Consider the following 25160-nt stretch of genomic DNA (forward strand, 5'->3'; position numbering starts at 1 on the left):
GTCAGATGACAACGGTAATTGACAGCGTTGATCGTCTGTATTGGTTACTGTGTTAGTTTAATATCGTAACTACATTTGGAGTAGTTCGGAGTGCGTTCCGTGTGAACATATTAATTCTACGAAAGGTTATTCTAGATAACCATATCCAAATATTTATTTGGGTAATACTATTTTTACACCCTTGTGCATAACTCACGTCATAACAGGACTAATGGCAAGAACCTTTGATCTATTTTAAGTTTTATGTTTAAAGAGTTTTAAATAAAATGGCACTCCGTCGCTTACGACGTCGAGGGTTCCAGCTGATCCGATCAACGGAACAGCCTGCTCGCGAAATCAACGTGCAAGTGGCTGAGCACTCCACAGACACGTGTACCCTTAACGTAGTTCTCGGGGAGAATCAGCGTGACACAGTGTGACAAGGTTGACCCTTTGAATTACAGGCACACAACAGAAACAGGAAGAAAGAGTGAGAGAAAGTTGTGGTGAAAGAGTACAGCAGGGTTCGCCACCATCCCCTGCCGGAGCCTCGTGGAGCTTTAGGTGTTTTCGCTCAATAAACACTCACAACGCCCGGTCTGGGAATCGAAACCGCGATCCTATGACCGCGAGTCCGCTGCCCTAACCACTGGGCCATTGCGCCTCCACTACGTTTAAAGAGTAGAGAGTAAAGAACAGATGATTTTTCCCTGGCTTGTTCTTATTCAGGAGGGTGGAAGTTAGGCATGGATCTAATTTTGTTAAAACACAATTGTTACATGTATTCACTCTATCGAAATTATCTTTACTAGAAAAAACAGGATGAAGATTTATCTACGAATCTGGTTAAATAGATTTTTGAAAAATTATGTATGGATGGCAACATACAGTGCAGGCCAGTTGTTTACGGTTTTATTATACGATTTATATGTATTAATGCCTCAATAAAGAGTGACACCTAAACAGTTTGCAATTTTTAGGGAGGTGGCTACAGTCATTTTTATGCATCTACCTATCTGTATATATATATATACGTATAAGAAGGGATGACCACTAAGTGGGACATCCATTATGCTAGAAATAGACCATCTACGATCAAACCATGAAAGAAAATAATGTTCTCTAGAAAAATTCAGCACACACCAGAACATAAACGGGCGAGAGAATTCTTTTTATTTTGTATATTTTCATTTGTCTTGCCCGTTTATGTTCTGGTGTCTGCTGAATTTTTTCTAGAGAACATTCTTTTCTTTTGTGGTTTGATCGTAGATGGTCTATTTCTAGCATAATGGATGTCCACTTAATGGTCATCCCTTCTTATACGTATGTAATACAATCTTTCTGAATTTTCAGATTTTTCTTCATGCTAGACCACTGGTTTTAAATTGGTATTAATTAAATTAATATCCAATTTATCACCCTTATTATTTAAATTTATCTGTATATATATATATATATATATATATATATATATATATATATATGTGTGTGTGTGTGTGTGTGTGTGTGTGTGTGTGTGTGTGTGTGTGTGTGTGTGTGTATGCATCGCACCCTCTTTCTATCTTTCTTCATATACATACACACGCACACATACATACACACACACACACACACACACACACACACACACATATATATATATACATACATATATATATATATATATATATATATATATATATATATACATACATACATATACGTATACATATGCATGTGTGTGTGTGTGTGTGTCTGTCTGTTTCTGAATCTGCCCTGACATCTGTTGTTGATTTCCTTACATCCGCCTAACTTCACCGCGTCCGGTAAAAGAAACCACTAGAAATAAATAACAGACATGAAAAAAAAAAAAAAAACTGGAATCGATTTGTTCAACTAAAACCCTTCAAAACGGTGCCCCAGCATGGCCGCAGTCCAATGACCGAAACAAGTAAACGATAAAGGATAAAATTCTTTGATTCTTTAAATTCTTTAAATTGTTTCACCTTTAAAGCTGTGGTCATACTGGAGCACCACTGTTGATATGTATATACATCCAAAATACTTAAATTTTTTTTTACTATAAACAGAAGTCCTGAACTATTTTTTGAAGAGGCGAATTGTCAATTACATCGACCTCATTGCTCAATTGATTCTTATTTTATCGACCCCTAAACGATAAGAGGCAAACCAGTCTCGGCAGAATTTGAGTGAAGAAAGTAAAGCTCGAAGACATGCCACTAACCATTTTGTCCAGCATCTTTCATCTTTTCTCTTTTACTTCTATCAGTCATTTGACCGCCATGAGGAATTTTAGTCGAACGAATCGATCCCAGTACTTACTTTTCTTCTGGTAAAGCGTGGTACTTATCCTATCAGTATCTTTGCCTAACTCTTCTGTACTTCACCCATAAATGGGGAAGAAAACAATTACAAAATCAGGCGAAAACAGCGGCAATAATTAAAAAGTCACATGGACGTAAACACACCAACACCGGTTTTTAAATTGTGACTGGAGGACAAACACAGACACAAAGACACACTCATAAATATATACACATATACGACGTGCTTTTTTCAGTTTTTCGTTTACCAAATTCACTCACAAGGCTTTGGTCGGTAGAAGGCACTTGCCAAAGGTGTCACGCAGTAAGACCGAACCTGGAACCATGTGGTTGGGAAGCAAGCTTCTTACCTCACAGTCACGCCCGAGCCTTACGATTCTGTCAGCTCTCCGCCTTATGTACATCCATAATATTAAATTCATCTCATTGCAGCTTTCATGGGAGTTGTAACTTCCTTGATCGGTATATTGCTAGGCTGTACCATAATTACTCGATTGAAACTTGAAATACGTGGCATGATTTTGATGAAGTTAATTGCATATTGTATCTGCCTCGGCTTGGAGATTATCATATCTTTCTTGCGCTGTGAAGCACCCCACTTGAACAATAATCCCATGAACAATTCGTAAGTGTTTGTTGTTATTATTATCATCATCATTATTATTATTATTATTAAGTCAAAATTAAAAGAAGAGTGCCATTTGTTATCTAGTGAACAATATTTCGACATCTCGTGTGCTTTGAACCAGTTGAAGACACACGAGATGTCGAAATATTGTTCACTAGATAACAAATGGCACTCTTCTTTTAATTTTGACTCTATATCTTCGGGAGATGTTACCTCAATCTTTTCTATATTATTATTATTATTATTATTTACTTTTAATCTGCACGTTTGTTACAATTACTTGCCGAGACACACCCAGCGTTCTAGGGCCAGTGAAGGATAAGAGATGTTACAGTATGACTGAAAGCTTGGGGAGGGGAAGTGGCAAGGGGCAGTAGCGAGATATCTTCATGTAATACAACACAGATATTTAAATCGATACGGTTTTTAAAGGATGTGGACGGTACTTTTCAGCACAACTTTTTGGATTTCTCTGAGACATGGTTCTCCTGGGATGTTATCTAGCTATTTCTGACGTCCCTTTTTCTATTATACCTAGGGTACCTATAATAGCGGGAACAGTTCTTGCTTTAAGATGCCACATTTTTTGTATTTCAATTTCCAGGTCCTTATATTTACTTAATTTGTCAAATTTCTTTACAGATATATTTTTATCAATCGGAACACTCACGTCTATTAGCCTACGAGTATTTTCTTCCCCGTCTTTAATAATTATGTCTGGTCGATTAGCCTGGATCGTTCTGTCAATGTTGACTGAAAAATCTCATTTTTTACCTTCAACGACTGGCTCAGGATGGTGTTCATACAAATAAGCACGAGGGCCGATTTTGTAGTGTTTACATATTTACCAATGTAAATACTGTCCTACTCAATCGTGGCGATTTTTGTATTCGTTTGGTGTCAGCACAGGACATCCCGAGACGAGATGATCTATTATTATTATTAGTATTATTATTATTATTATTATCATCATCATCATCATATTAATGTTTAAAATAGCGTCTCACGACCATACGAACCCATTGTGTAACAAAGCTGAGCAATGTCGATCTTTGTTGGTATTTATGTTAGTATTTATGTTATATATGCTAGTATTTATGTTCATGACTGCTCAGAAAATGTAATTATGATATCTGCAAGGCAAAACGCAATTTTTAGGTTGAAGCTTGATCTGCTAGAAATAAAACAATTTACTATCAAATTACACTCAAACGCCTTAAGAAAAGTACGAACACACTTGATAAAGTATTCCTAGATATATAATAAAACGTCAAGATGGTTATATGGCTCAGAGGCTATAGCGTCGGACTTACGAACGTGAGGTTGTGACTTCGATTCTTTGATCGGGCTGTGTGTTGTGTTCTTGAGCAAGACACTTTATTTCATGTTACTCCTGTTGATTCTGCTGTAGAAACGAGTTGTGACGTCACTGGAGTCAAGCTGTATGGTATTTAGCCTTTCCCTTGGACAACAGCGGTGGTGTGGAGAAGAGAAGCCTCGGTGTGCATGGGCGGCTGCGGGTTTTCGACAAACAAACCTGCTCGGACTTGTGCCTTGGAGGGGGAACTATTTTACCCTTTACTTTTGATCCTAAGAGAACTCATTCAGAGCCGAGCTGAGTTTAAAATAATAAAAGATATCTGTCGTCTGTTTCCTTTTCAGTTCCCTATATGACAATATAACGTCATTAATTGATGACTGTAACTGCGATGTTCGCCAGTATTTCCCTATATGTGGTTCCGATCAACAGAATTATTTCTCACCATGCCATGCTGGATGTCTAGAAGGAAATTATTTTGTAAGTTCAAAGCATTTTTCACGAAGTCAAACAGTTTTTAATGTACCGTTTTCATTTCCCCTTTTCTTTCTTCATTCCTCAATATTTTTACTACACCCTGTATGTTTTTTTATGTATGCGTGTGAGTGTGTATGTGTGGGTGGGTGTGCGCGTGCGTGTATGTGTGTTTGAGTGTGTGTGTGTGTGTGTGTGTGCGTGTGTGTGTATGTATATGTTTGTATGTATACTCTCTTTTTACTCTTTTACTTGTTTCAGTCATTTGACTGCGGCCATGCTGGAGCACCGCCTTTAGTCGAGCAAATTGACCCCAGGACTTATTCTTTGGAAGCCTAGTACTTATTCTATCGGTCTCTTTTGCCGAACCGCTAGGTTACGGGGACTTAAACACACCAGCATCGATTGTCAAGCGATGTTGGGGGGACAAACACAGATACACAAACACACACACACATATATATACATATACACGACAGGCTTCTTTCAGTTTCCGTCTACCAAATCCACTCACAAGGCTTTGGTAGGCCCGAGGCTATAGTAGAAGACACTTGCCCAGGAACCATGTGGTTGGTAAGCAAGCTACTTACCACACAGCCACTCCTGCGCCTATACTCATACATATGTATGTATGTATGTATGTATGTCTCTATCTATCTATCTATCTATCTATCTAGGGAAAATATTCACCAATGCGAACATGAACTGCAAAAGTAGAAATCTAATCTACTGCATCAAATGCCCTAATTGTGAAGAATTGTACGTTGGCCAGACAGGTAATGCACTATCGGAACGCTCACGGGTACATCGACAACAGATTAAAAACCCAGAAGTCCGCCAAATACCACTGAGTAACCATCTAGCAACATGTGGTCATCAAACTTTTATTATATTTCCATTCCATAAACTTTACAACCGGAATGAAATTGAAAGAAAATGCAAAGAAAAGGACTTTATTAAGAAATTCAAACCCACTCTTAACAAACAATGATTAAATCCATCTTACTTGGGGTTTAAAAATCTTATCCCTGTAACCAAAACACAAAAAATCTCTCAGATATCATCATTTCTATAAATAGATTTGGCATCATTTCTAAGAACAGCCAAACACCTACTGTGGTTTAAAAATCTTATCCCTACAACCCACACAAAACAATAAATTAAAATATCATCATGTCTAAAAATAGATTTAACATCAATTCTAAAAATAGCCAGACACCTACTGCTGCCATCCAAAGGAATTGGTATAAAAGACAGAAAACCAGCCAACTTATTACAGTCTGTTAAAGACTGTCATACCGGCCATGACGAAGGGAAATAGCCCTGAAACTCGAGTCGCCTTTATATATATATATTTATATTTATATATTTATATATTTGATCCTTTATATTGAACACTCAATATTTCATCTACATTCAATACTTTATTTCATGGTGCCATCCATTTTTATTTTATTTTATATTATATATTGTATATTATATTATATATTGTATATTCCATATTCTATACCCCACATTAGTTCTGCAGGAATATAAATAAAACATAAAAAACAGACAGTGTTGGAACTCTTTTAAGCAAAATAATATATTCCTCTATACACAATCATACAAAAAAATCCACCTTTTTTTGTATTTATTTTTACTCGCATATATATATATATATATATATATATATATATATATATATATATTGTATCTGGGAAGAGTCATTTTATTTTAATGCCTTATTAATTAACACACTCACCGGTTCTATTTCCACTCATTTACTTGTTTATTTTTTCTAAAATTTTTCGTCGCTCTTTGCTACCTCTTCAATAGTCGTCAACAATTATTGAAGAGGTTACAAGAAAGAGAAGCATGGGTGTCTTAATTAATATGGCATTAAAACAGAATGACTCTCTCCAGACACAATAAAAGATGCTTCAACACACAAGTTCGCATAAAGAATCTTGCAAACCAAATATAAAAACGAAACACACGCACACACATATATGCATATATATATATATATATATATATATATATATATATATATATATATATATATATATAAACATGTACATATATATAATACAAAGAATATATATGCATGTATACACACATATATGTACATCTTACATCTACATGTGTATATAGATGCATATCAGGGTACAGGACGTTAGAACAATGAACTACAGACAACGGAACGAACACATAGGAAATAGATAGCCACTTGGAATTAATCCTTCGTCAGCTGCCTCTATTCTAACTAGACGTTTCGAAGATATATATATATATATATATATATATATATATATATATATATATATATGTATGTATGTATGTATGTATGTGTGTACATGTTTATATATGAGTGTGTATGTATGTATACGTAGTAGAACTTTTCATTCATTACCGTTTTTTTGTATTTTTCCCTCTTTTACAGAATTTCACCAACTGCAATGGAATCCCTGGAATGTCAGCAACGGCTGGTCTATGTTCCTTTGAATGTCAAGCCAGAAATATATTTATAGGACTTTCGACTATTAATAACATCATAGCTATGGCGAGTATTCCAGCTGGTTATCTTTTAGTTATAAGGTGAGTACCAAAATAAACGGAGTGCTAAGGTACATTACCCATCCTTTAGATGCCTTTAGCAGAGTCCACACTGTTGCATACATAAGTCTCTGGTCTGAAGATAACACATCATTTTTCGTTAATTCTTCCGTTTTTACTCGGCCAGGCTAGAAGATATGTAATTATGATCCTGGTGCTGTCCATTTTTCTGTGACTTAGCTATGAACGCTACTGGGTCCATTAGGTTCTGTATTCAGTTTTATATTATGGGATAAATAGATTGATATGAGAATGAATACACTGTTACTTGTGACACATCTTAAATACGTTCCTATGGTAATCTATGCTTTGCTGCTTATGACACAAATTAACGTCTTACATTATATAAGATACGTCTGTTTGGAAAAAAAATGATTACGTTACCGCGTATGACACATCATAATGTCATATATACATACATACATAAATACATACATACACACACATTAATAATTAAAAGCACAATATTATACTCATTTCTTGTGCTTTTAATTATTAATTTTTCTATATGTGATAGTGGATTTTCATCGAGGAGTTCTTGAAACTTGGTTCTTTTCCCTAAAACTATATATTATATATATATATATATATATATATATATATATATATATATATATATATATATATATATATATATATATGCATGTATGTATGTATGTATGTATATATGTGTTTAATATTCGTACAAAGACAAACATTTTGATGGAATTGGTGTGGATGACTCGATCGGCTGCTATTTATTTCATTAACTTCGGCAAGACGAAACGTAATGATGACCGCGGTAAGATTTCAATTCTGAAGTAAATAGTAATAGTCTCGACATTTTTCCATTATATTTTTCCAGAACACCAAGTGAGAAAGATAAGGCCCTCGGAATTGGCTTCTACTCAATGATTTTATCTGCTGGCGGTAAGTATAATATGACTCGTCTCTTGTAGTGAATACTGTACAACAAGAAGAGAATATGACTTTCCTCTCACTAAATATTCTATCAGTCAGTGATTCCGATATTAAAATATTGATACATGGTTGGAGATCATTACTTCCTTTCAATTTTACTCAGAAGGTACAGAAATTACTCTATTTTGCAGTGGCGATGGCTTGGCTAAATTCCGGTGAAACTGGTGAGCTTATAGGCCTTTAGATTTTTATATGTATTACATAATAAATCCAATAATTTATAACATTAGCCATATCGAGATGACGAGCTTATTATAAAAGGTAATATAAAAACTTGACAGTTAAATAATTTCATTGAAAAGTCTCATAAATATTTGAAGAATTAGGCTTAAAGATTAGTGTTGCTAAATCATACATGATTTGAATATATAGGTTAATCTAGTAGTTCATCTGGTGTATTTTCCTTTCACAAAGTTTTAACAAAATTTGGACATTTCTTAAGAGTAAAGGGATTGAAAAAATTTCTAGATGTCCTAAAACTTTAAATAAGAATAATGTTGAATTATATTTTAGTTGTACATGGAACTGTGATACAGAAATGGCAAATAGTAATATTAAAAAAACATAATCCTATATCCATACTTAGCCCTTCTTGCTTCTATAACTGTATGAAGCCCTAGAAATATTCCTTAAGTAGTTTGTAACTGTTGAAATTCACCCTTTATTACGTGAAAGAAATTTCAGCTAATACTTCAGTCTTTTTAATATTGTTCTGACGGCAAATCCTTTCAAAATATAATATAACCAACACAGATCAACTTTTATAAATCTGATACAATATTAACCTCATACCTTTTTGACTTGGAATAAGAATTTAAATGTTTTAAAATCATTTGAAACATATTAGAATACGACAGTACTAACAATGAAATAACATTTATAAATTTTACGTTTCTAAGGAGCTTAGTATACAGTTCCATTGGGGGTTCAATTCTTAACGCTCGTTCTGGGCTAGTATTTTTGCCGACATAAATCCAAATGACTGCTAAAATATTTCAAATACTTTAATATAAACATTATTTTGATATTAAAGGATTATTTATTTCGCGTATACCAAACTTTCTTATGCTCCTCTTTGTTTTTATATTTTTTTTTCTCTCACAGCGTTCCTTCCTGCGCCGGTTGTATTTGGACGTGCCATCGATGCCGTGTGTATCCTCTGGGATATGAAGTGTAATGAACGCGGGGCTTGTAAATTATATGATCTAGATAACTTAAGACGCGTCGTATTCTATCCTATGGTTGTCGGTCGTTTCATCTCACTTCTAGCATTTGCCTTTATTTTCTATTTGCATAACCGGAAACAGAAAAAACTTAACTTAGCGAAAATCAGCGAGAAAGAAGCCCCGACATAGTTACTATTCGGAATGTATAGAGACGATGTGCATATTGTTTTACACGCATCAGTTTTCATTAAAACCATTCCATTGTTTTCTTCTTCAATTTTCAGTTGTTGTTTCCTGCATCTTCTGATATGAGTATTCTGATTGTAACAAGAAATTTAAGCAAAATTTTGATATCACCTAATTTAAAGCACTTACAGAACATTTTACATTCTTTAATACCATTTTCCTTGTTTTATTTCTTATTTATTTTTGAATTTTTCCTCGTTAATATCCCCTTTATATATCTCAAACTGGAAAAGAAAAACACTGTACATACGACTTCTCACCAAAAGAAATATGCATTGCCTTCAAATTGCTGACTGCCCCTTTTATATGACCCTTATATATAGCCCTTATATATTAACCTTACAGATAGATGGCCCTTATTGATGGCCGTTCTAGCTAAAACATCTAGAGAATATTCCAAAGAGTAATATATATATATATATATATATATATATATATATATATATATATATATATATATATATATATATATATATATATATATATATATATATATATATATATATGAAATATAACGTGTCTTGAATGGCACAACAATGCAAAGTGGACTATAATAACTGCTATAATTTAATTATTTAAAGGAAGCATTTGTTGCTGGTTTTCTGTGTGTTTAGCGTGTTTGTCGTCTTGGGTACTTAAGCCGATTTACAATGGATATGGGGTACCAGTTGGTATTCAGTACCTCTAGGAAGCGTATGGTGTGAATGATTAACTCCCTAGCAGTTGCGAACTCGGCCTGGCCCAGGTGTAGAGAGAGGAGAGTATTGTAGTTCGCTTGAAGCATTGTGTGTTTTTTGTGAAATATAACGTATCTTGAATGGCATAGCAATGCAGAATGGACTATAATAACTCTATATTTCACAAACAATACACAATGCTTCAAGCGAACTACAGTACTCTCCTATCACTACACCTGGGCCAGGCCAAGTTCGCAAACGCTAGGCAGTTAATCACTCACACCACACGCTTCCTAGAGGTATTGAAAACGAACGGGCACCCTATGTCCATTGTAAATCGGCTCAAGTACCCAAGACGACACACGCGTCGAACACAGAAAACCCAGCAATACATATTTATATGAGTATTATGTACATTTGCATGTATCTATGTTGTATATACATATGTATGTATGCCTGTCTGTATGCATGCATGTATGAATGTATGTATGTACGTATGTGCGTAAATATGTTTGTATGTATGCATACTCGTATTTACGTGTGCACGTATGTATGTATGAATGTATGCATGTATGTATATATGCATGTATCTATGTATGTATGTATGTATGTATGTATGTATGTATGTATGTATGTATGTGTGAATACATGCGTTTTATGTATGCATGAATTCATGTGCATTATCTGTCTCCGAATGTAGATCAATACTGTGAAGTGAATATGTGGCGGTGGGTTCTGTGAGGTGGCTTTTATGTGTGCATTTGCGTGTGCGTGTGTGTGTGTGTGTGTGTGTGTGTGTATCTGTGTGAGAGATAGTAACGGACTTTGTTTCTTTAAAAGAAGAACAATCGTAGGAATCAGGTCATAAATAAGAAGTAATCAGATACCAACTTATTGAAGATACACGACTCCAAATGTTATTAGATAAGCAAGTAGATACTAATACACTTAATGTAGCCGGCACGATAAGTTATTAGTACCAAAGTTGTAGCTAGGCTGAGGTAAACATTGTTGAATAATTATGATATCTGAGAAAACCAAACTGAGGCAAGGGAAGTAACTCAATTTTAAACTAACGGAAAGAATTTAACTAACGTAAGATGAAGCAGAAGCGCCTCAATAACATCACAGGCCCCCACCCTATCCATACATATTAAGATATACATACATATATATATATATATATATATATATATATATATATAAGTTCAAAAAAACAATAACAAAAAAACAACAAAGTGAGGACGTGATATGGATAGTATTATTGGACGCTCAGGAAAGGAAAGAGCTGCACCATAGAACATTGTCGGCACAATCACGCCCTTATATACACCTCTTTTCGCTTTCATATTCAACCTAACAATAAAATGAACAATACTAGAGTAAAAATTAAATAATGCCTCTCATGTATTTTATAGAAACGGAGATAATCGTAGTGGTAAGAGAATTGTAATGGCGAATGTCCAGTCGCATCCTAGCAAATATTAGTCTGAAAGCTTTACAAGCTTGCTTCCCAACCATGTGGTTCCGAGTTAAGTCTCTCTGCGTGGCACCTTGGGCAAGTTGTCTTCTACTATAACCTTGGGACGGCCAAAGCCTTGTGAGTAGATTTGATAGGCGGAAACTGAAAGAAGCACATGTGTGTGTGCGTGCGTGTGTGTGTATGTGTATGTGCGTGTGCTTGTGCTTGTGCGTGTGTGTGTGTGTGTGTGTGTGTGTTTCTTCGTGTCTATGTTTGGCCCCCAACGCCGCTTCAGTGTGTGTTCTAGCCGTCATATCACACTCAACTGTGGGTGAGGCATTGGCTATCCACAACTATCTTTATACCCTAAACCAAAAGATTAATAGCCCTCCTCAACAAACAAACATAATCCGTATCAAATATATACAGTAAGACACCGGTAATACAGCCATTAAAAGGAATGCATGAACAATTAAGGACTCTTCATTTCAGGCACTAAACTCGAAATCAAAACTACAGCACACCCAACCACTGAAATGAACAAAAACACCAATCTAAATCTTGACCTGAGTAGACCGAACACTAATTTCGGACAGCGGATCAAGTTTTAGTCCCAACACACCCTCCACATACATGAACACTTACTGACAAAAAACTAACTCCACTTAGTTCGCTTTGAGACTGGTCAAATGGATAGACCCTGAAGAAGCTGCACCGATAATAGTGACAGGTTGCATCTGCAAATGCCAGTAGTGTGTACCATGGAAACGCATGTAGGTCTTTATAATATGCAGTACGAAATTGTAAGATAAGGGAAAATAAATTTTGAGGAGAAGCAAGTCTCCATACACTTTTAATCACTACTAATACATATTCCAGATAATATTACCGTCCAGCGAATCGAACACGGATTTATTCATCGGAAGATTTCACAGAGTCACTGACAACTAATAGCAGCTACGGACGTTAGATACTGATCGTTGTGGTTAGCCGTTAAATGGAACTTAACTGTGAGCCACCACGGTATCCGCCCTCCAAACTCACGCACACACACACACACACACACACACACACACACACACACACACACACACACACACACACACATTAGGGTGGCTATTCGGAATTTAAAAACCAAAGGGCACAAGTACAGTGACTAAGAATGCAAATCAGTACCAGTACTGCTAGAAATAAGAGTCAAAACAACTCTTAGCAACGGACAAAGCTCTTATCTATTGACTGACAAGGGAGACAACTTCTCTACGGCAAGTGAGGAGTGTCAGAACATCGATGATTTGGAGTTGAATTAATCCTCATCAGTGACACTCCTATGCCAAAGGTTAAATTGAACTCGCCTTGTCAGGTTATAGAAAATATCATAGGAATCAGAGGCCAATTCGGTAAAATAGTAGAGTGAAAATTATAAATTATTAAGGTGGCTATTTGCAATTTAAAAACTAAAAGATACAATCGTCACTAAAGTGGTTGAGGGTACAAATCAGCACCAGCGTTGCTAGAAATAAGAGTCAAAACAACTCTTAGTCAAGGGCAAAGCACTTATCTATTAACTGCCAAGGGAGACAACCATATATAAAATACATACATATGCATATATACATACATACATATGCATACATATATATATATATGGGAGAATTTACGAAAAAAACAACAGACGAAGACAGGTGGTGTAAACAACAAATGGATGTATTAGTTTAACGCTTGGGAATAGAGAAAGTCTTTAACGTTTCGAGCCTACGCTCTTCAACAGAAAGGGACACAGAAAGAAATAAAGAGAGAAAAAAAATATGTCAGTGATCTATCATGGCGAATGCCGGACAGAAGGGTCACACAGGAGAGTTAAGAAGAAGGAGATATATATATATATATATATATATATATATATATATATATATTGATAGAAAAGACAACAAAAGAAAGAAAGAGACCTCGATGTTATGTAAATAGAGGAATTTATCTGTAAATAATATGTGACAATTATTCGGTAGTCATGATAAAACTCCGAGTTTCGGATGTCGGGACGGAAACCCACGCCGGCATCTCTTCAGTTATCTGGTCATCGAAAAAATGCTATGAAAATGACCGTTAAACAAAGGGAAATTACTGTGTGGTTGACCGTTATTAAGACAAAAGAGCTATCAGAATGACCGCTAAGTGAGGGAAAGGGGTAAAAATGTCCATAGTATTCGCGTAAGCGCACCAGTCCATACATACGCATGCGCGCCCGCACACCCACGTATATGCGCCTATATGTATATACTTATCCACCCTCGCTTGAAACACACATGCTCACCCACACATTCGCCAAAATAAAAAAAGATATATATACCCGCATACACGCTCACACACACATATACACACGCGCAACACGCTCGCACACATACACACGCGAACAAAAAAGGTTCATACACACGTCAATATACGCACATGCCCAAGAAAAACAAGGGCTAAAGGTAAAATACAGAAAAAAAGTTTTTAAAAAGTGTGAAAAAACTACAAGGGAAAAACATGTCCTATATGCGCGCATTCTCGCATGCCCGCACACGCATCTATATACGCACGTACCCGCACAAACACACACATCCACAAGCGCGCACAAAAGGTTCCACGTACACGTTTATAGACCCACAGGGAAAAAGCAGGGTAGAAGGGAGAATACAGAAAAAATAAGTGTAAAAAATATACAAAACATCTTTCGGATCATGTCCACATGTGGCTAAATATTTGTTACGTTTTTGGTCCCCCCGAGATTACTGATAGGACTGGCTTTCTATATTGTGCCTATGTACAAGCTTTTTATCTCTCTATACTTATTAGTTAATGTGGAGGCGCAATGGCCCAGTGGTTAGGGCAGCGGACTCGCAGTCATAGGATCGCGGTTTCGATTCCCAGACCGAGCGTTGTGAGTGTTTATTGAGCGAAAACACCTAAAGCGGATCTTTTTTAAAACGGGGGCCACATTTTTCATTAACGAAACACTTTGAAACTTGGAACACTGGTAGAATGTGTCATATAAAACATCTTTTTCTCTTAGTCTTCTTAAAAAAAGAAGAAATCCCTAAGTTATTCCATGTTAAAATTGTATTTCTGTAATTTCAACCAATCACTGACGTCCATTCAGCCGATATACATTAAGTGCCGACTACATAAACAAACGATTCTGAAACAATTCTATCGGTGATAGGGTTAGGGTAAAACAGCAAATTTAAAAAGAAAAAAGCAAAACGAAGCTATGGAAATTAAATACGCTTTACACCGCTTAATCAGCCAAAGGAGTAAATATAAACAACTGAATACTTGTCAGTGATTGGTTGAAATTATCAAAATAAGACAATTTTTTACATGAAATAAATTCGAATACAAAAATATTTTTCTGTTCTATAACACAAAATAGATAAGTATACGAAGTTTGAAAGTCTTTCGGTACCAAAAACACTACGTAAAACATTAATGAAAAATGTGGCCCCCGTTTTAAAAAAGATCCCCTAAAGCTCCACGAGGCTCCGGCAGGGGATGGTGGCGAACCCTGCTCTACTCTTTCACCACAACTTTCTCTCACTCTTACTTCCTGTTTCTGTTGTGCCTGTAATTCAAAGGGTCAGCCTTGTCACACTCTGTGTCACGCTGAATATCCCCGAGAACTACATTAAGGGTACACGTGTCTGTGGAGTGCTCAGCCATTTGCACGTTAATTTCACGAGCAGGCTGTTCTGTTGATGGGATCAACTGGAACCCTCGATGTCGTAAGCGACGGAGTGCCAACAACTTTTTTACTTAGATTTCTTATATATTTTTTATTTTTATTTTTTTACATATTTATAGAGATGTTGTTTTGTATATTTTTTACACATATTTTTTCTGTATTCTCCCTTCCACCCTGTACAAACAGACATGGCGAGAGGCATATGAAATACATTAGATACTACAATTAGTCAAAGTAAACAAAACCATTGCGGCTTTCAAAGGAGTGTCTGGGTTAGAAATCATAATTAAACGGCCACCACACACACACAACAAACAAAAAATATATGTGTATAGGCGCAGAAGTGGCTGTGTGGTAAAAAGCTTGCTTCCCACTCACATGGTTCCGAGTTCACAACCACTGCGTGGCACTTTGGGCAAGTGTCTTCTGCTACAGTCTCGGGCCGACCAAAGCCTTGTGAGTAGACGAAAACTGAAAGAAGCCCGTCGTATATATATATAGATATGTTAAAAACCCGATTACGCTTCAATTTAATTTGTTTTCGTTCGTACACGCCTGTAGGTTGTTTTAAGCAGTAAATTCAAAATATTCCAAATTCATTTTGTTTCTGTTTATCCGGTCTTTGCAACCAGAATTTTGCAGCTGGACGTTGACCCTTTTAAAGTTAGTTGTCATCAATGACGTGTTCATCTTGTGAAGTATTATGGTTGTATGTTAATTGTAGCCTTATGTTGCGATAAGTATTTAGTTTCTGTAATTAATCCTCGTTCGTCGTATGTAATTTATAAAATAATGAATGTATTATCAGTTGATTTCTTTTTTTTTTCTTTTTTTTTTCTGTCTGGCTTTTTTATTATTCTTATTGGTAAGAAGCATGCTTCGCAACCACATCGTCCTGGGTTCAGTCCCACTGCATGGCACCTTGGGCGAGTGTCTTCTACTATAGCTTCGGGCCGACCAAAGCATTGTGAGTGGATTTGGTAGACGGAAGCTGAAAGAAGCCCGTCATGTTCTGTTGTTAGAACGTCGGGCTCTCAATCATGAGGTAGTGAGTTCGATTCCTGGACCCTGCTGTATGTTGTTGTTGTTCTTGAGCAAGACACTTTGTTTCACGTTGCTCCAGTTCATTCAGGTGTAGAAATGAGTTGCGACATCACAGGTGCCAAGCTGTATCAGCCTTTGCCTTTCCCTTGTATAACATCGATGGCGTAGATGGGAGAGGCTGGTATGCATGGGCGATTGCTGGTCGTCCATAAACAACCTTGCCCGGACTTCTTTCTTGGAGGGGAATTTTTTAGGTGCAATTCCATGGTCGTTCAAGACCGAAGGGAGTCTTTACCCATTATCCTTATGTGTGTGTGTGTGTGTGTGTGTGTCTGCGTGCGCGTGCGTGTAACTGTCCGAAATGGTCGTGACTTCTGGTACTTGACTGACGAAAGAAAGCCAAGAATAACACGTCTTTTTTTGCCTTTCCTAATTGTTGTTTCTCTTGTCCGCCTTTGAGTCGTCTATCTGTCCGAACGTTTTAATGCCCTCTACTGCGTTTTTGTTCTATACATACATATATATATATATATATATATATATATATATATATATATATATATATATATATATATATATATATATATGTATGTGTGTGTGTGTGTATTTATGTATGTATGTATATATATATATATATATATATATATATATATATATATATGTGTGTGTGTGTGTGTGTGTGTGTGTGTGTGTGTATTTATGTATGTATGTATATATATATATATATATATATATATATATATATATATATATATATATATATCTGTGTATGTGTGTGTCTTTGTGTCTGTGTTTGTCCCGCCATAACCACGTGACAACCGGTATTGATGAGTTTACCTCATCGTAACTGAAAGAAGCCCGTCGTATATATGTGTGCGTATATATATATATATATATATATATAAACAATATATGAGTATATGCATATATATGTACATGTATGTATATACCTTCATCCACATGTACATATAGATACATAACTGGGTACATATGTATGTGTGTGTATACGTTTGTGTGTCTGTGTTTGTCCCCCCCCCCCAACATCGCTTGACAACCGATGGTGGGTGTGTTTACGTCCCCGTAACATTAGCGGTTCGGCAAAAAAGACCGATAGAATAAGTACAAGGCTTACAAAGAATAGGTCCTGGGGACGATTTGCTCGATTAAAGGCGGTGCTCCAGCACGGCCACCGTCAAATGACTGTGACAAGTAAACGAATATATATATATATATATATATATATATATATATATATATATATATATAAACATTATATGAGTATATGCATATATATGTACATGTATGTATATACGTACATCCACATGTACATATAGATCCATAACTGGGTACATGACGTAGCAAAAGAACAAGGACAAAAATGGTAAACAAGGTGCAACAAACAAGCAGGCCACATAGAAACTCCCCTTCATCAGCTGCCACCATTAAAACTCCGGCGTTTCGAAGAATTAAGGCAGTACGCATCGTTAAAATGGTTATATATATATATATATATGCACACACACACATATATAAATACGCTCGCGCACACGTTCATATATCACGTGTCTACTGAAAGGAAAGCAAAGAAAAGAATCAGCGACAAACTACCCAACTCATCCACCATGTCGCTCACGCGGTGACCCAGATCAGACGATATGGTACAGATTTCATCCACGTTAGAAATTGTTACCACACGCTGCAGCGAATTTCCGCTATGCGAAAAATCCGTGCGCGCGCACACACACACACACAGATACATACTTGTGTTTCTGTACGTAAATGTCGATCAATGTTTGTTTTTAAATATCCATCTATCTATCTATCTATATATATATATATATATATATATATATATATATATATATATATATATATATATATATATATATATATATATATATAATACAAATGATATATAAGCATATGCATGTCTACATACATATATGAGTGGAGAATGGAGAAACAAACACAAGAAGAAGCAAGTCGATTGGGCTAGTTAGCCATTGATTTAATTATGTGGAGGCGGTTTAACCGATAAATTACCTGCCTCTGGATACTTTCTAACAAAGACGGTACCCACACAGGTAATCTCCAGGATTGCCTTCGAATTTAACTATCCCCTGGTTGCTTAGATACTTCAGACTACCCCTGAAATATTGAAGCAATCCTATCACATACTTATTTACATACATATATGTACATAACTACATCTACATGTGTATATAGATGCATATTCGGGTACAGGACGTTAGAAAAATGAACGGGAACATAAAAACAAAACGGACTTTGTTTGTATTTATATATAGAGGGCGATAAATTGAATATTAATTCAATTTAAAACCAAGTGGCCTAGCATATAAAAAAATCTGAAAAATTCAGAAAAAATTGTATTACACGTGTATAAGGATGACCACTAAGTGGACATCCAATATGCTAGAAAGAGGTCATCAACGACCCAACCAGAAAGAAAATTAATTTTCTCCAGAAAAAAAACTTCGCAAAACACCAGAACAGGACAAAATGAGAAATAGACAGAATAAAGAATTAATTGTGTACCGCGATTTCGAACATTAACGTTTTACTTACGGAACAACATCCATATTCTCATCAGCATAATCGTTCTAGAATCAATATAATTTGCAGAACTATACACGAATATATATAAATGTATGTATGTATGTATGTATTTGTATGTAGGTTCTTGGCCTGATGAATAAGTATCCGGACTGTTGCCATAATAACGAAGCTAAAGCATGCAGAGTGGTGCTGCTTGGCAAAGATTGGCCTTGAATTCTGCGTGGCGTTCGATCATTTTTAACCTTACATTTTAAATAACAATTTCCAGCCCCGCTCCGAGGCGAAACCACGACTTCCCTTTTCCTTTCTTCCTTACATTTTAAAGAAAACGTTTTAACGAATGTTCATTCAATAGTTAAAGGATCTACATATTTTCCTTTTTTTTTCTTTTTTTTTTTTACATAAAATGTTTCACCAAATGTTTTTCTCAATCTTTAAAATAAATCACGACTTACCACTTCATCTTCTCCTTTTCGTCCACATAATTCACCATCGAGGTGCGAGGTTCAACATCCACCTCCGGCCCCAGTGGATTCACTCTTTCATAATGTCTTTCAATTTTGAAATTCTTTTAACTTTTGGGTGTCCTATTTCATTAAAAACCTTGCTTCTGTTTGTGTCTTACGTGTTTGTGTTTTTTGTCTCTGTATTTCTGTAACTCTTGGCTTTCCTGTGATTGTATCTGTGTGCCTGTTTGTTTGTGTATTTGTATGTCTGTGCGTTGTTCTGTGTTTGTATTTGTGTGTCTGTGTATTGTTTTGCGTGTTTCGTCTGTGTGTCTATGTTTTTAGGTTTCTGTGATTCTGAGTTATCTTGCACTTGTTTGTCTATATCTCTGTGCTTTTGTATGTCTGTGTGTTTGTGTGTCTGTGGGTCTGAATGTTTACGTACTTGTAAGTCCTTTACTGGTGATCCTACTTGTAAATCTTCAACGCATCTCGTCATAGGTTCGATTACCTCTTCCATGACTTTGTACTTCTGTTCTATTATCGTTGGTGACTTCCTGTCTCTCTTTTTCTTGCTTTCACCTCCGCAAACTCACAGTCTTGTTCTGTTATCTGTTTCTGCTGTTTCTCCGCCGTTATATTCTCCTGGATACTCTCCTCTACCATTTCCACTGCTGCTCTAGGGCATTTCTTTCTCAAGTGACCTCTTCCACCACATTCGTAACACTTTGTGGTCTCCAGCTTTTCTTCATTTGGTAGCTCTAAATTTCAGGTATTTCGTTGTAATATTTCTGGCTCATTGCACAAATTATCTCTAATCTGTAGCCTAATCCTACTGGTAAATCTTCCCTGCATCTCGTCATAGGTTGGATTACCTCTTCCATAACGTTGTACTTCTCTTCTACTATCGTTGGTGACTTCCTCTTCTCTTTTTTTCTTGCTTTCACCTCCGCAAACTCACCGTACTTCACTTGTTAGGTTCGACTTATCATGCCCATCTTCACCTCTTCGCTTTTCCTTCCTTATCTCCGAATAAAAAAATCGCCTCTATTATCCACTCTGTATCTATCCACGGTGGGATTCTTCCCACCTTAATTCTTACAATTCGCTTATCCAAACAGTTTGGCATCAATGGTCATTTCTCTCCCTGTATCATCCTGCTGGAGGTTTTTTCCGCCTCCCCTTCTGATACAAAGATTACAACAATAGACGCATATTTCTTACCTCTCGTAAAGAACTCTGTGCTGTCTCCTATCTGTCTTTGCAAAATTTCTTCAATTTCTTCCTGTGACGCGTTTTCAGTTCTTGTTTTTATTTGAAAATGTTCTGAACATTACTGTCTTCTTTTCCATTTTCGCTTTTTCCTCCTCTGACAGGGTCAGTTTTATATTTGACCCTTCTTTCTCTACCATATTACTATATTTCTCTATCAGCTCTGCATTCCACTGTAACATCTCCTGTTTCAGCACACTTGGGTCTAGGGGAACTCGACCACCAGTAGCATAAATTATTTTTCTCAATTATTCACTACCACCCAACAACGGTGGCTTCTCACAAAAAATTCCACTAGAGCTCTTCAAAAAAAAACCCCCCCATAAAGTGGCTTGGTAGCTGAAATCTTTATTATGATCACGTGGGATCGAAACACAGGGATGACGACAACACAGGACAAACAATTACAAAGATCGAATGAGTTCGTGTTTATATAAAAATTAATTTAGCGATTATATACAATATGAATATAATTAATGAGAACTTAAAACTGAACATTTTTTTCGTTTTTTTTTTAATTCACAAGAAAATTGAGTTTTCAACCCGGCAGCCTATAAGGCCCAGCAACTCTCTTTTCCTTTCCTCAATGATTAAGTTGAGTTACTGGCACCCATCTTTTACATCACTTCCTTCCATCTTTGCTCATATACTCTAGCCGACAGGGTCCTTTTTTCCAGCCCCGTCTTGCTCTTCAGATGGTATTTGAAGTAAAACAGCAAACCAGGGCCGGATGTAAAGGACCCTGTCACAAAGCTTTCCATTCTTGTCATCTATATACACTCTTTCAATACTGCTACCGTACAGAGAAAACAAGCCTTACCTTCCTTCGAGAGTCCAGTTCGCGGTATCATCTTTTTTATAGATCCAGCCGATAGCTCTACTCGCCCCAGATGCGACAACACGTGTTCGGCGTAACTTATCAGGCCCGAAAGCTGCCGACAATGTACAAAAGCGTGCTGGACAGTTTCCCTGTCCAGCCCACATCTTGGACATATCGGTGGCACTGCCATTCCGTGCCTAGATAACTTATCGCGAACAGGTAAAGCGTTCCTATAACACTGCCAAGCCAGGGATTTTTGGAAATTATCCAAATACCCCGGCCTGAAGGTTTTCTGAAACAAGTTGGTAAGTTGGTTCTCGTCGAACCCCAGAGCCCTCCCTAGGACGTCATCATTTTTTCCCTCTACCAGCCCTCTATTGAATACCGAGGTGGTATTCCCGCAGCCAGTCTTGCCTGTCTTGTGGAATAGCCAGAGTGCCTGTCGACACTCCTTCTGCCATAAAGTCAGATTACGTCTTTTAATGAGACCGGGTTTAAATCTTTCCAGCGAGGCCGGTCGCGGCAAGCACTCCTCCGCCAGCAGACTCCACACCTTATCACCCTCCATGTGGCACCAAGAGATGTCTCAGCTTCAACGCATGTCTGCGCATCATTAGCCAGGGCATCCCCAACCCACCCTTTAGCGGTTCTTGGCAGCACACGGAGCGCCTCACAAGTGGCTTTCCTCCTCTCCACAAAAAGCGGAAGAGGAGTCGTTCCAACTTGTTTAGTGAAGAATCGGGGCAAGGCACTATCTCTATTTATTATCTATGTCTGTCTGTCAATCTATCTATCTATCCATCCACCAATGTATCTATCTATTTATCTATCTACACACACACACACACACACACATCTATATTTATATCTATTTATATAAGGTTGAGGAGGGTATTGGATTTAACCAAACCCCGGAGGATACAAGGTAATACCGAGTAAGTGCTGTATACCGATTAGTTTGCCACAATCGTTGTATGAACAGGATTGGGTATTATAAGTCGTGTATTAGCGTGTGTATATGTAAATATATAAAAACAAAAGGATAAAGAGAGCAAAGGTAAGGTTGAAGAATTTTATGGATAGAGTCTATCTATTTATATATATAACTATATATGAGAGTGAGAGTATTGTATGTAGTTCGCTTGAAACATTGTGTAAAACTTTTTATTCTTTACATAATTATATACATATATATATATATATATATATATATATATATATATATATATATATATATATATATATATATTATTTTGCTTAAAAGAGTTCCAACACTGTCTGTTTTTTATGTTTTATTTATATTCCTGCAGAACTAATGTGGGGTATAGAATATGGAATATACAATATATAATATAATATACAATATATAATATAAAATAAAATAAAAATGGATGGCACCATGAAATAAAGTATTGAATGTAGATGAAATATTGAGTGTTCAATATAAAGGATCAAATATATAAATATATAAATATAAATATATATATATAAAGGCGACTCGAGTTTCAGGGCTATTTCCCTTCGTCATGGCCGGTATGACAATCTTTACATATGAGTGTAAGTGTGTTTATGTGTGTGTATTTGAGTTATCTGCGTGGATGTGTGGCTGTGAGGTGCTGTGCGTATCTGTCCGTGTGTATGTATGTACAAGTGTTGCATATGCCTACGCACTATTGTAAGCGTAAGTATTTTGGGAATTTTCCCATCATAATGGATCCTGCCCTTCCTTGTTACTGAGACAATAATGACTATGTTATAGAATTGAATAGACAATTATATCCATTCTATTATATACACACAGTACACACACATATACATACGCTACAGCTGCATATATATATATATATATACACACACATATTTATACAATGACAACGGTGGGAAACAGATAGGCAGGCGTCTATTTTTGTGTCTGCTTCTATCTGTCTTATTCAGTGTCTGCCTGCGTATGTAGACTGATAATTATACAGATATATATATATATATATATATATATATATATATATATATATATATACAAAGATATACGCATAGACATTGACAGAGACACAGATAGATAGATAGATAGATAGATAGATAGATAGATAGATAGATAGATAGATAGATAGATAGATAGAGTGGAAAGCTCGTCGACGTAAATAGAGGAGAAAAAAAACAATTGAAAAAAAAAATGGGTGCGCCTAACGGATGTTAGTCTAAGTTGTTGGATTAATAATCAGTGACACACCGTCACCAACGACAGTTCTCGAAAGGAACGGAAACAAGATCACAGTTTGATATACAACTTAAAGGACCATACAGTGAGGAAACTGAGAAAAGGACGAGACTGATATTACTAATTTGTTCCTTTAAAATATAACGAAGTATCGGATTTCGAATACAGAAGAAAGAAAACAAAAATAATTTTAAATAATTTATTTGCTATCTATTTATTTACTTTCATTAAGGATTTGTTTATATGTAATATTTAATATTTGGTGTTTTTCATCGACCGTCGAAATGAAATCTTTAAGATCGTCATTAACAGCTTCATCGTCATTAACAGCTTCATCGTCATTAACATCAGCAACAACGTTATTGTTATTGTCACAAGGTAAGTCATTAACTGTGACTTTCTTCCTCAGATTATATATTACATACTCATACACAACCGTGCGCGTGCATAACCTTAAGTAACGTGTGCACAGTTTCTCTTCTCTATCCCAAATCATTATATCAGATCTGTTGTGTTTATATTTTATTGATGTCTTCACTGATACATTCCACCAGTATTCATTTTTATTATGAGTGGCTATGGCTTCTATCATATTGTGGGGTTTTATTTCTGTGTCCTCGGGATTATCCATCCGATGGATTTCATTATAGAGTGTCCTAGCTACAACGTCATGTCTCATCGGTAGATAATACTGTGATGACATTTTCGGATAACTGCTTATGATGTGGGTGATATCTTCAGTGTGAACTCCACAAAGTCTGCATCGGTTGTCACACTTTACGGCTTTTCCTGCATCTCTATCCCTTTTGTACATCATGTTTTTGGATAACATTTCCTGTTCCTGAATTGCAAACGTATACCCTTCAAAGTGGGGGGTAGTAATCCGGCTTTTGGTCCATGATAAACTGCTTAGATGATCGATGTTACTATCATCACGGATCTTTTTACTAATATATCCATACATAGTCTTCTGCTCATATGGGCTCATCCTTTCATCTGATGATACGTTGCGGTAGAGTCGTGCGACTTCTTTGGGCATATATTCTAGGTTATCAGACAAAGAGTGTTGCTCAAGGAACTGCCTTCCAAGTCTTATGATATTATCAGCCTCATGTATGCAAACTTGGTCAAAGGATGCACTTCGACACTTGGTGGTTAAAAGATGTTGCCAAAGGGATATGATGCGACATTCAAAGGCATTTTGAATCTATGTTAAGCCTTTTCTGCTTG

At 36.2% G+C, this 25160-nt stretch overlaps 2 protein-coding genes across 3 annotated transcripts in view; both read left to right on the forward strand.

The window, feature by feature from the left end:
- Window positions 1-9724, forward strand: part of LOC106872352 (cGMP-specific 3',5'-cyclic phosphodiesterase) — a 40446-nt gene extending 30722 nt beyond the window's left edge. For both annotated transcript variants that reach the window (XM_089342003.1, XM_089342002.1), the window contains exons 5-9: window positions 2736-2928; window positions 4594-4729; window positions 7149-7303; window positions 8166-8230; window positions 9386-9724. In XM_089342003.1, the coding sequence (XP_089198129.1) occupies window positions 2736-2928; window positions 4594-4729; window positions 7149-7303; window positions 8166-8230; window positions 9386-9636 (800 nt within the window). In that variant the 3' untranslated portion in view covers window positions 9637-9724. The remainder of the gene's footprint in view (window positions 1-2735; window positions 2929-4593; window positions 4730-7148; window positions 7304-8165; window positions 8231-9385) is intronic.
- Window positions 9725-23716: 13992 nt separating this feature from the next.
- Window positions 23717-25160, forward strand: part of LOC106872329 (limulus clotting factor C) — a 21108-nt gene continuing 19664 nt past the window's right edge. The window contains exon 1 of the mRNA XM_089342276.1: window positions 23717-24308. Coding sequence (XP_089198402.1) covers window positions 24215-24308 — 94 coding nt within the window. The 5' untranslated portion in view covers window positions 23717-24214. The remainder of the gene's footprint in view (window positions 24309-25160) is intronic.

This window comes from Octopus bimaculoides, chromosome 25, assembly GCF_046866305.1.
Source record: "Octopus bimaculoides isolate indiv1 chromosome 25, ASM4686630v1, whole genome shotgun sequence".
NCBI lineage: Eukaryota > Metazoa > Mollusca > Cephalopoda > Octopoda > Octopodidae > Octopus > Octopus bimaculoides.